Source organism: Geospiza fortis, unplaced genomic scaffold (assembly GCF_000277835.1).
Source record: "Geospiza fortis unplaced genomic scaffold, GeoFor_1.0 scaffold46, whole genome shotgun sequence".
Taxonomy (NCBI): Eukaryota; Metazoa; Chordata; class Aves; order Passeriformes; family Thraupidae; genus Geospiza; species Geospiza fortis.
Genome location: NW_005054586.1, coordinates 498,310 through 511,439, shown reverse-complemented (window position 1 = coordinate 511,439; position 13,130 = coordinate 498,310). Strand labels below are relative to the sequence as shown.

Genomic DNA, 13,130 nt, shown 5'->3' with positions numbered 1-13,130 from the left:
AATTAGTCCTGGCAAGTGGCTGTGGTTTTGTGGTTAGACATTATTGTGGCAGGTGTCTTTGGGGGTGCTTTTGCTTAGGATTCCAAATTATTTCTGAAGGTGCAGAGAACACGGAGAAGCCATCAGTAGCTTTCATTATTTTCTTGTGCAGAGTTTTGGGAGCAGCAAGTTTGTCATTTGGCCCTTAACTAAAATTAATTGTGCCTGGGAGTTGTCCTTCCAAGTGGCCACTTGGCTGAGATCTGGGGAGGAGTGGATTCACTGCGCAGTGGATGACCACAAAACCTTATTTCTGAGTGTGATGTTGTGCTTTATCTCTGCCTGGACTCCCTTTTGTGCCTTGCAGCATGTGAAATACACATTTAATGTTGTTAAAATTCAATGTTGTTGTAGTTTATAGAAAGCATCTTTGGTGTAGATGCTGATCTTGGAAAAGGGCATTTATCCTCACTTTCTCCCATCTGAACTTCCACTGGGTTATTGTATTTCCTTACGAATCTGTCTGTACTGGGATAGTTTACAGAGTGAATATCAGGGTATGTTAGCAAACCAGTTCACTTGCTGGAGCTCTTCACTGCTGGGAGGAAAGGTCCCAAAATTTATGATTTTGGGGAGGGGGTAAAAATAATTGCTCAAAGATGATGAACTTTGCTTTGCTCAGGGCATGTGCTTGATGTGCATGTCAGCATTTGCTGAGAAATGTAATTCACTGAAAACAGCCCAATTTGCAGGGTTTCAGGGGTTGGATTTAGGGTTTGGTCAGTGCTGACTGGGAAGGGATGTGTTTTTGCCAGCCACGTGCAGGTGGCACTGTCGGCCTGTGGATTACCACAGGCAGCAGGGGGCTTTCTAGCAGTTTCTCAGGCATTTTAAATGTTGGGATATCTGAAGTGCTGGTGCTGTGCAGAGTGGTGGATTCTGAGATCCATCACTGGAGCTGCTGCAGCTTCCTCCCGGTATTCCAAGGCAGGATGCTGGAGGCACTGTCTCCTTCCAGACCCTCTCACTGTCTCAGTACTGGTCCATTTACAGTGGGAATTTAGCAGGGTAGTGTGTGGCATTCAGTAAAACCACTGGTTTTATAGAAAGCAAAAAAGCCAGAGGGGATTCATGGAGAAGGGTCCCAGGAATGATGGAGCATCTCCAAGGAGGATGAACCTGGGAGGGGAAATGGAGAAGCAGGAAGTTGGAGCGGGAGCAAACTGGAGGCAAGGATGAGGGGCAACACATCATAGATTCGTAAGGAGCAAGATAAATGTTTGGAAAACAGCCCAAATCTTTAGCAGAAAAGTAGCTCTTTAATCACAGAGTGATGATAATGAATCCTAGAATGGTTTGGGTTGGCAGGGTCCTTAAAGCCCTGGGCAGGGACACCTTCCACTGGATCAGGTTGCTCCATCCAGCTTGGCTTGGAATATTTCCAGTGATGGGGCAGGCACAGCTTCTCTGGGTACAGCACTTGGCTGTAGCTGGGGCAGGCTGTGACCTGAGTGCTCCTGTTCCCCACAGTGTGCAGGACAAGTCTGCAGTGCTGGACTCCGTGTCCATCCCGCGCTTCATCCCCGAGATCACCATCGGCGGCACCGAGTACGACAGGATCTACTACGAGTACCGGGCGGTGAGTGCTGCTGGGACAGCTGGGGACACGGCCAGGGGCTCCTCACTGCTGGGGACACAACCAGGGGACATGGCCAGGGGGCTCCTCACGGCTGGGGACACAACCAGGGGACATGGCCAGGGGGCTCCTCACTGCTGGGACAGCAGTGTCATGCTTTTTATAATCTACAAGAACGTGAAATTTGGTGGATGATGGGTTGATGATTTATGATCATGGTTTGTGTTTTTGTTTGGGTTTTTTTTGGGGTGGGTTAGTTCTGGGGTGAATTCTGTGTTTTTTTAGGGGTGGTTATGGAGTGATGATGACAGTTGGTTATTGTTTTTGATGCTAGGGAATATAGAGGGAGGTTAATTGAAAGTGTATTGATGATAAATGATTTGGATAATGTAGGGATATATGGTTTAATTATTTAATTTTTAAAAAGTCAAGATAAAAAAAATGAATGAGTAAAATGGGATTTAAATATTAGTTCCTAGTAAAGGATAAATTAATTAATATGTCCAGGAACCATTACATGATCTGTTGTCTAGAGGTACATAGTGGCCAGGGGTCTCCTCACTGCTGGGGACAGCTGGGGACACGTACAGGGGGCTCTTCACTGCTGGGGACACCCTGCCTGCCCCCCTCCTGCCCTTTGCTCCTGGGAACTTGTGCATTTTGCCCAAATCCTCACCTTTTTTGAAGTCTGGCTTCCCCCCGAGGGGAATAATGAAGCAAATGGTTTGTTTCATAAGCTGATTTTTTTTTTTTTTTTCGTCTTTAGATGTGGACTAAAGGATAAATGGTTTTCATTTGTTTCTGTTTCTTGTGCCCTGATGAGTCTGTGACCTCTGAAATCTAAAAGAGTCCCTTAAGTCAAACAAGAAAATTGGAAACCCATGGCGAGTGCTTATCGAATGCTGAGGGAGGGGGTGTTTTTTTAGAGGAGCAGTGAATGCTGCCTCGCTTCCCTAAAGTGCTGTTGCTTTAAATAGAGTGTTTCTGCACGTGGGCACACATCCAAAGCCTGTTGTGCCCAGTGCTCTCATACACCTCATGCAGGCTCCCACACAGGGTTTTAATTAGCTCCTGCCTTGCTGCTTCTGGAGACAGCATCTTCCAATCCCCCCGGGGCTCTGCCCTCGTGCTGCTCAGTGCTTCCCTGCCATGGGGTCCTCTCCCTTGCCTAAGGCCCAGGGATTGGAGAAGCTCCTTGGAGAAGTTGTGGAGCTGATGGTAATTAATGCTGAGTGGCCAGAGTTACAGGTGAGCCTCTGTTTTCCAGTTGGGTTGGAATCTTCTCTGCCACCTCATCTTATTATTTTCCAAGCAATCCTGAAGACAAAGGGAGGAATATACAATATAAATTGTTAGAAGCCATGATTTGCATAATCAAAAGCCTATCATTTTTCTTTTCCTGGTAGTATACAGTCTCTTACTGAGATTAAAATGTAAGCTACAGATTTATGGACTTGTTTGGAAACTGATCCAGCAATGTTTTCTTCTGGAATGGACAGAATATTCCAGTAATTTGTTCCTCCTCGGCTGACTGTGTAGTGGAGAGGCTCCTGGGTTCACACTGTTCTGCCTCATTTGAGATGTGACCTTTCTAGCTTGTAAAAGGGGCTGAAGCTAAAGGTTAAAGTAGCAGAAAACATCTGAGGTTATCTAATGGATTTGAAAACTCCCTGGTCCAGCTGAGAAATTGCTCTCAGAATTTCCTCCTCCTTGCTGTCACATTCTGAAATCCAAAACTTCAAGCCTGAGCTCAGGATTGTTGGAGCCCTTCCCTCCAGGAGCAGCCTGTGCTGTGCAGCACAGATTTGAGCAGGATCTGCTGCATGACTCGTCTCTAGCTCACAGCATCCATCTGCACTGCCTGTGCCTTTCTTCCCTGAGATGAGAGGGCTTTTTTTGGCCTGACATGTCCCTTTGCAGTGGAGCTGGGAATTACTGAGGCTGCCTGACACACAGCTAGATGTGACCTCGGTGCTGTGTGCTGAGAGCCTGGGGTGAGGCTTCTGAAAGGTTTTTTTCCTCTGCCTGTACAGCAGCACATGCTCTTTGTGCTGGCAGGAAACTGAGAATGTCCTGGCTCATCCAGTAACTGGCTGCCAGGAGGAATTTGTGACTTGCCTTGCAGATGTAGCAAAGGGATGCTTGGGAGTGGGAATCTGGGTACCTGGGAAGGAAAGCTGTGCTCTTGGATGGCTCTGCTCCGTATGTGTTAGTTGACAGCTGAAGCTGAGCAAAAAAAAAAAAAAAAAAAACATTGCCAAAATATAATCTCCCTTCTGCAGCCTTGTTTGTAGGCCCTGATTCAGGAAAGTGCTGTGGAAAGTGATAATGTCCTTTGGAATCAGGAGGAGTTGCTTGTTTCAGGAAGGATTCTGTTAAATTTAGGCTACTTTAATACTCATTTTCTCTCTCCTAAATGCTTGGATGCTTGTAATCCTTCAGTGGTGTAGGGGGGTGTACAGGGATGGTGCACAATGCAAAAGATGCTGAGTTTTCCTGTTTCCCATCAGCTACTGGAAGGGGAAGCACAAAGCCAGCCCCACCTGCTGCTTTATGTTCTGAGGATTGCATTCTTCGTGCTGAAACTTTGAAGATCTGGGGTTTTTTGGTTTTTTGTTTTACCTTCCAACTTTGTTTAGCAAATGAAGGGCTGAATTATTTTTTTTTTCCTCAGGCAAGGCTCCTGTGCAGAGGTGATGGAGCAAGAGGCCAACCAGCACAGGCACAGAGAGCAGATGAGCTTCCAGACACACAGATTTGGGCTGGGAGGTTGTTGGGTCTGTAAAGAGGGAATCACTGGCCCCTGCCTTGCCCATGGCTGTGCAGGGATGGTCACAGCTGTGCTGCTTTGGCATTTGAGGATAAAGGGTTTAGGCTCACTTGTAAGTAAAGGCTTAATTATGGGATAATTACAGAAGTTTTAAGTTTTGCTTTTAAAGTTGGTGTAATGGTGTTTACCACATAAATACAATGATTTGCATAGGGGATTTTTCCCCCTGTAACTACTTCTAAATCCTTGATCTCTTCAACAGGCAGCAAACTGCTGTGCTTTTCAGAGCTCCATGCACACAATTCATGCTCCCTAATAATGGGGGTTTTCAGGGAGTTACAAATTCCAGGTAGAAGCTGGGTTTTGTTCAAAATATTCATTAGAAGCAAGGAAGAAGGAGGAGGAAGGAACACTCTTCAGAGTTCAAGAGTTTTAGTATGTGTGCTTTTCCACAGAATAATGAGATGGCCACATACAGTTCCAAATACTCGAAACTCACTTTTTTTTTTATGTGTACCCTCTAAATTTCTTCTGTAAGGGCTCTTTTCATGTGTGAGGAGGTGGCTTCCTGCAGCCTTCTTATACCATGAAGTCCTCTGGCAGGGTCCAGCAGCTCTGCTCAGGCATTCAGAAACTTCTAAGGATGCTCTTCTGGCAAGGGAAAAGCAACCTTTCAGTGAGGTTCTGCAGATCAGAGATAAGCACGTTCATTCTTCAGGGAAGCAACATTATTTTAGGAACTGTCAGACTAGTAAAGGCTTGACTACCCTTTTTTTTTCTCTCCCCTTAACAACTGCTGTATCTCTGTGCCTTTCTTCCAGGCGCACACAATCCCCAGGGATAGCGCTCCAAACTCCGTGTGTGCGCCCTGTGAAGCTGGAGAGCTGGAGCACTTAGGCAGATGTGTTTGCAGTGGGGATGAAAACAAATGGCTCTGTTTAATGGAATCAGTGTACTTAAATAACGTGCTGATGTACTTCACACTCCTGCTGCATCTCCTGGAGTGGGGAGAACGGCGCCTTTGACGTGCGTGTGCTTTTCTGTGTACATAAAAGTGCAGCTGTTTGCTGGAATTTGGAGAATCAAAGAATCACAGAATGCTTTGAGTTGAAAGGGACCTTAAAACTCATCTCATTCCCACCCCCTGCCATGGGCAGGGACACCTTCCACTATCCCAGGCTGCTCCAAGCCCTGTCCAGCCCGGCCTTGGATGCTTCCAGTGATCCAGGGGCAGCCACAGCTTCTGTGGGCAACCTGTGCCAGGGCCTGCCCACCCTCCCAGGGGAGGATCTCTTCCCAATATCCCATCCATCCCTGCCCTCTGGCAGTGGGAGGCGGTTCCTCCTTGTCCTGTGCCATGGAGAGGTAAGACAGGGCTCTCATTTGAGTTCCCTCCCTGTTTTCCTTGGTGGAAGACTGCTTTTGGAATATAGGGATGCTGAGCATGAGGCGCGGAGAGCTCGAGCAGATCAAAGTCCTGGCTGCTGCTGGGAGGTGCAGTGCAGCTCCTTCCACAGCAGCTGCACAGCTCAGCTGCCTTGCCTTACTTCCTCTTTGTGCCCTGCTCCTCCTCATCCTCCTCCCTCCTGCCCATGCGTGGCTGGCAGGGCCCTGCAGTCCTGGGTAGCAGCAAGCAGGGAAGAGGGAACAGGATGGAGGGGAGGGCAATCCCACTCTCTTTTCCCAGGCTTTTCATCATTCTTTTCCATAAGGATGCAGCCTTAGAAGGGAAAATCCTCCCATGCCTGCCATGCCTCCAGGTCGGAGGGGCTGCAGGGCAGTAGCTTTGAGTGGTGGAAGGTGAGCCTGCAGCACGAGTCAGCTCTGTCCCACAGCCCAGCACTGGGAGTGCTGGAAGAGCTGGTGTTTGCAGTGGGAAATCACAGCCAGCCCCAAAGGGAGGGTGCTGAGGGAAGGCTCTGTGGATTTGAGGGGTCCAAGAGCTGCTCTGGCCCTTCTTGGCAGCTGTGGGGCTGAGGGTGGCCCCTGGCAAGCACAGGGTCCTTGGCTCCCCATCTCTGCTGAGGGTGCAGGGGCCTCTTCACATGAAAATCTCCTGAAAGGGCTACAAAAGGAACGCTTGAGCTTTCAGATAGCCAGAGTCTGGATCAGCAACAGGATCAACTGTTGCCTTTGCAGGAGCAGGGAGCTTAGGATATCTTTCCTTCTCCATGTTTGTGATCGTTGCCATAGCTGCTGCCTTTGATAGAACCTTCTGTTTTCTCTCTCCTGCCATTTTTTCCTTGGCTTGATGAAGCTTTCTTTCTTTTTAGGATCAAGATCTCCTTTCCTAATTCTGTTTTAAAGGAGGTGTTTGACAGCTGTAATGCCCAGCCCTATCTGCTCTTGAATCCAGGAAGGAATGAAAACAGACACACAATAAATTAGAAGAGGCTTCATTTAAGGGTTGGGGTTTTTTTCTGTTTTATCTCTGCAGAAATATTTTTAGCCCTTTCTAAAGTAACAGAATGTTGCCTAGCTAGGTATCAGCAAGACCAAAAGAACCTGAGGAATAACAAAAACCTGGGAATGACAGAGATGTTGCTCAATCTGGATCTGTTCCTTTTCCCACCTTCCTGCTTCTCCTCTGCTCTGACCAATCCTGTCCATGTGGGGAGAGAGTGAGAGCATCCCCTCTTTAGGAACAGGCAGCTTTCCACCCTGCTTGCCCTGAAAAGTATCCTGGACAGCTGGCAGGGATATCTATCCCAGAAGCAGTAGGGAAGGAGCCTGACTGACCTTGTAACTGTCTCAAATCTTGAGTTTGGTGGTTGTGTCTGTTTTATTTTAGGTGATGGCCCCTGCTGTCCCAGGCACTGGGTGCCTCTGTGAATCAAAAGGACAGTCAAATCTCACTGGCATTAAAGTAATCCATTTTCAACTTGATAGTCTGTCCCTGTGAAAGGAAACAAGTTTTTATGTGGGAACACATCCCCCTTTCCCAAACCTCTCTTAATCCCATACCTGTGGAGGGATGTGATCCCCAGGGTAGATCTCTATTAAATTAAAATTAATTGGAATATAATTTAATAGAGGGGTAGCATCTCCATGGATCTTCCACTGTGAAGTAGAGTCAGTTTGAGGTGTTTAACTGTGCTGTGTGGCTTGGATTAGTTCCTTGGCTTTTCCCTGCACTCTCTAGTGGATAACTGATCCTCTTATGGGCACTTCTCTTTCCAAAGGATTTTTACTGTCTGTTTTTTTAGTGGATGAATGAAGGGCAGGACAGCAGTCATTGAACAGTTCCAGCAAACTGGAATTGTTTTAGCCTCAGTTCAGCAAAACTTTTGGGTGCTCTTGTTTTGTGGGCTGTTGAGGGCTTTATTTGAGTAAGGGATGGCAGGGGTGAGGCTGTAACAAACATCTGAGCCAGGCCTTTGGGAACCAAGCCATGCACACCTCAGATGTGTGTTTGCAGGGGAAATTGTTCCCCTTCCTTGCTTTAACTGCTGCTCTGGAGCACGGGATCAGTGGTGTTGGAGAAGATCATCGAGTCCAACTGAAACCCAGCAGTGCCAAGGCCACCACCAACCCATGTCCCCAGGTGCCACATCCACATGGCTTTTGAATCCCTCTAGGGATGGGGACTCCTGGGCAGCCTGTGCCAAGGGTCACAGCCCTTTCCACGGAGAATTTTTCCCCTAATCCCCGATTTCAATGTCCCCTGATGCATTTTGAGGCTGTTTCCTCTTGGCACTTGGGAGGAGAGACTTGACCCCCCCTGGCTGCAGAGAGGAACCAAAGGAGGAATAATAAGAAGCAGTCAGGAACCAAACCCTCCCAGAATCCAGCTGATACCTGCAGCTCCATGTTCTCAGATTCTCTCAGATTCTACCTGTGTGCCTACAGCACTGCCAGCCCTTTGGAAGGGGAGGATTTCTCCTGTAGGAAGCAGGAATCTGCTCCCAGCAGGGATGGCAGGGGCTGTTCCTGTGGCTCTTCTGAACAGCCTCGGGGTATTGATGGATGAGCCCAGCTCCCAGAGCAATGGCTCTGCTTTTAGGTGCTCTTTGATCAGTGCTGCTCCAAGCAGCCTATTTATAGAGCTCCTGGAGCTGTGGAGCCCAGCCACCAGCACAGAGCAGTGCAGGAATAGCAGGCAATAATGGGAACTCTGTTTGCTCCCCAAAGGCTGCAAAACAAGGCAGGCTCCTCCTCAACAGCCTTTTTCCAGGTGCTTGGAGCCCTCCAGAGCTCTACCTGCACGTGCCTGCTGTGGAATTATCTGGAGCAAGCAGCTGGCTGGAGCTGCTTGCTGCTCTTCCACAGCCTCTGCTACTTTATAGGGCTTTCCATCATCTTTATGGTTTTGACAGGCACTTCTGTGGCAGGTTCTTAATTTAACTGATGAGAGGGTCTTGTTTTCATCTCTTTTCCTAATGCTCTTTTAAAGATGAGCAGTTTGCTGCCTTTTAGCTGGCTCTTCCTTTGGGTTCAGCTCATTTCAGGAGTTTTGTGCTCTTACGTGGTGGATTTTATCCCATCCCTCTGGAAATAATCCTCACTGCCAACTTTTGGGCTCTGTGGAGTGTAATGCAGCAGGCCAGGGCTTCATTCTCACTCAGTTTCCATGGAGTGGAAAAATCTGTTCCTTGGTGGCCTGGCAGGAGCTCAGCCTTGCCTCCTGCTGCAGGGATGTGGGAGAGCTCTTGGGGCTGCCTGGTGGCACCTCTGTGATCAGAAAATCCTGGAATGGGGTGGGTTGGAAGGGACCTTGAATCTCACCCCACCTGCCATGGGCAGGGACACCTTCCACCCCATCCCAGGGTGCTCCAGCCTGGCCTGGGACATTTCCAGGGAACTTGTACTGCAAGAGAAGGTGAATATTCAGTGCCTCTCTGTTGTCTCAGCTGCTGGCAAGTCCCACAGAGCTTTTTGCTATCTCCTTTCCATCATCTCTTGCAGACAAACCTAGCAGCCTCAGGGCTGCTCCCTGATTTCCACCCCTGCCCTTGTGCTGGCCAAGAGCAGCCTGGGAATTTCAGCTGGGTGCACTTTGGAGCACCAGCCTACCCAGAACCAGCACATCTTCCTCCTTGCCCTGCATCCTGACATCTTCCCTGCTGCTCCTGCCTCTCCTCTCTGCAGAATCCTGCCCTGTTCCAACCCTGCAGCTCCTTTTCTGCAATCACAGCTGGCAAATGTGGGATTTGAGGAGCAGTGGCCTGTGTCACTTGTGCACAGAGCATCAATTCCCATCCTCCTGCTTCCTAGGTAATATGGGAGTTGTTTACTTCCTTCTTCCTTTTTTTTTTTAATCTTTTTTTTCTTTTTGGCTATTTTGAAAGCTTAGCTGTAACAAATCCCCAAACTCCCCTGCCTTTGCCAAGGCCCACTGTGAATGATGGAGTTATGGATGAATACTTACAACCCTTGCTTTGATGTCTTGCATGTCTTTAACCAAAGGCACACAGGGAATTTGTTTTGGACAATGAATTTGAATTCTGTTGGGGTTGATACTGTAGCTTTTTAAAGAGGGCAGATGTACCCAGAGACAAAACTGTAAACTGCTGTATTTTCCCAGAGATCTCCTGTTGCTTTAATAATCTACTTATCTGGGAATCTCTTCAAGTATCAAAGGGCCAATTATGTGCTGCCTGGAGAGGACCAGGGAGAGCTGTTTTTGTGTCACAGGAGGTCTCATGTCCTCCCTGGCTCACTGCTGGAAATCCATGGGGCAGAGGTAGTAATAATTTATTTTCATCTCCCATCTCCTCTTTGCTCAGTGGGGGGAACTCTCAACAGGACTGTGTGGTTTCTGCAGATGTTTAGACAAGGCATTAATGGAAAAACCTCAGAAAAACTGCTCTCAAATGGTTTGTGACAAGGCAGGGTGGGGAGTGTCTTGTGGAGGAGGTCAGGTCTTCTGTCAGCTTGATTTTTAGGGAAAGAAGTGTCTTGTTTTTTGCCATTCAAGTGAATATAAACACAGTTCCCCTTCCTCAAAACAACAGGCTTCATCTTTTATTAAATAGTTCATTTTTGTGGCCTGAGTACAGATTTTATCAAGAGTGCATCTTGCTTCTCTCTGCAGGGGCAGCTCTCCCCAGCAGGATCCTCTTACATGTTTTTTTGGAAAGGAGAAATCCTCAGGACAAGTCTGGGGTCTTGTGTGAAACCAGTGTTTGTTTGGAGACAGAGCAGATGATCTGTGCTTGATTACTTGGAGAGGCTGCCAGCAGATAGCTTATTTTTAAAGGAAGGGTTTGATTACAGCATCTTTGCTGCCTTCAGCCTTTCTCACCAAGCTCGTTGGGTTTTTCTGGTGCTTTGCTTCTCGGGTCCAGTACTGGAGCTCAGAGGTGTTCTGTTCCATTTCTTTTTGGTTCCTGGAGGTAGGAATGGATGTTCTGGAGGTGGATTCTGCTTTTGGAACCAGGATCTCACCATCTCTGGCACTCCAGGTGGTGGTCAGTACCTTCCAAAGGGTGCTACTTCAGCACTGAGACTCACAGGCTGCTGCTTAGGTCCCAGGGTCCTTGAAGTTTGGGGTAAAGGCTTCAAAAATCTTTGGGTTTTTCCATCAAAAAGTGGTTCCTGACTTTGCTGATGAAGGCAGGCAGATACTGTTTCTGCTTTAATGAAGATAAGTTCAGCTCTTGAAGGCTGAATCTGCAGTTTCATTTGAACAGTTTAATTTAACGTGGTAATTAACTCGGTATCTCATGCATGAAGTATTTCATATATTTAATAATGTGTGTGCCTATTTTGGAGTGACATTCAGTTCCTCTCCTCCATGATACAGTTTGGGGAGCCATCTCACTCAGGCTGGGAGGTGCTGGATGAATCCAGGTGGAATGTGGTGCTGAGCTCATTGGCCTCATTTTCGTACATCTATTATGGTTTTTGTACAGTGGTTTTTGCAGTCCCTCCTTCAGCTGCACAGCTCAGTCTTTTCCGAGAGCCTGATTTTTCTGCAAGTTTTATCATTACAATGTAAAAAGGAGTATTTCATGTTCTGTGGATTCCATGAGGCAGTTTGAGGGGAGTGGCCAGAGTTCTGACTGAGCTTTCTGCTTTCTTTAGCTCCCCGGGCGCAAGTACAGGGCAGGCTACAACGCTGACATTGGGGACAAGTGGATCTGGCTGAAATGAACTCCTGTCCTGCTGGAGCCCTGGCCAGGATGGACCACAGGACCTGAGGGAAGAGGAGCCACCTTCAGTGCACCTGCTCCACATCACTTGTGCAGCACCAAGGAAACACTGCTTGAATCATTTCCCGTCCCCAGCAGAAGGGAGCAGACTCCCAGAAGGAAAACCACTCTCTTCTGGTTTGTTTTTCCCTGAGGAACTCAGGGATGGTGGATAGGCAGTGTGGGATAGCCAAGTGAGCTGGGGCAGGCTCAACATCAGAGCTGAGTTTTCTCTTCCTCAAGACTGTGGCACATTATTATCCAGGATTGGTGTTGTTCTGCTGATTCAAGAGAAATTAAATCTGTACCTTCCTGGCTCTCACAGAGTTAATTTCTTATTCTGTCTTATTCTGTGGTGTTCTGTGAGGTTCATTAGAAGCAACATTGTGTTCTGAAAGGCACTGACTGGACCTCAGCAAAGCATAAAAAGTTCATTGAGAGATAGAAATAAGTTATCTCAGTTAATACAGCAAAAATCTCTGCTTAGAATTCTAAAAAATAGTCAAAATAATTGCCAGCAGTTGTACTTACAGCTTCTTGCTTTGATTCCACTATAGAGTGAAATGTTTGTTGGATATAAAAGACAAATGTCATTATTATTTTTGCAGGTGCCTCAAAGTCCAAGTTGGAAGAGTTTTTCTAAAAGAAGCTATTCATTTAGTACTAGTCACAGAAATGAGGTACCTTGGCATTGGTTCAAGCACCACTGTCCAGATTTAGGCTGCAGTTAAATTTGCATTTCCAGCACGGGGCTCACTGCTTCAGTCACTGAGGAAAAGGGCTGCCAGGCATTCCAGAATTTGGGGCAGAGCCTTGGAATTCAGCAGGCAAGTCCTGCTTGTGCCCCTTCCTGTATCAAAACCAGTATGGAGAGTCCCTCAGTGAGAGCCTGGGGGCTGCTGAGGTGCTGGATGCAGGAGCAGGGGGACACAGCTGGGGCTCCTTTTGCTGATCCTGTAGCGCTTTGCTTCCGCGTTTCATGTCTCATCCATCTGTCCTCTGGGAAGGGATGCCTGAATCCTTCAGGATCCTTCAGGACTCGCAGGCAGGGCAGTGAGATCCTGAGCAGTGTGAGCCTCCTCCACCTGCCCAGAGCACCATCTCCCAGCTCCGAGGGCTGTGGGGGTGAGAGGAGCACCTGCTGTGCTTTGAGAACTCCTCTGGAGAGTGCAGCTCTGTTTGTACACGTGTCCTCCATCCTGGTGTTGCTGACTTCTCTGGGTGCTGGAGTTCACTTGGCAGTGTGTGCAGCCCAGTGCCAGATCTGGAGAGGTGTTTTGTGTCCCCAGTGCCAGATCTGGAGAGGTGTTTTGTGCTGTGGCTAAAGCTGAGGGGGCTCACTGGGGTGCAGAGCAGGTTTAGGAGCCTTCCCCACCCGCTCCAGCCGCACGGAGGGCTGAGCTTTGGACATAAGGGACTTCAATTCCAGTCAGGAAAAGCAATGCTGGCGAGCCCTGTGGTATGACAACATGCATCTCAAGCACACTTTTTAAAATGTTATTCAGACTTTAACTCTGCTTTAAAACTGTTTATAAGCTAAATCTGTGAAGGAAATAACTTTCTCTCCCCTTGCTGTAGGAAGGAGCGCTAGCTTTTCTCTTCCCTCCTCTGT

The 13,130-nt window shown here is 47.9% G+C and overlaps 1 protein-coding gene across 1 annotated transcript in view; it reads left to right on the top strand.

The window, feature by feature from the left end:
* NDUFA10 (NADH:ubiquinone oxidoreductase subunit A10) overlaps positions 1–11,849 on the top strand; it is a 29,401-nt gene extending 17,552 nt beyond the window's left edge. The window contains exons 9-10 of the mRNA XM_005429927.2: positions 1,510–1,618; positions 11,412–11,849. Of these exons, the coding sequence (XP_005429984.1) occupies positions 1,510–1,618; positions 11,412–11,480 (178 nt within the window). The 3' untranslated portion in view covers positions 11,481–11,849. The remainder of the gene's footprint in view (positions 1–1,509; positions 1,619–11,411) is intronic.
* Positions 11,850–13,130: the final 1,281 nt, after the last annotated feature.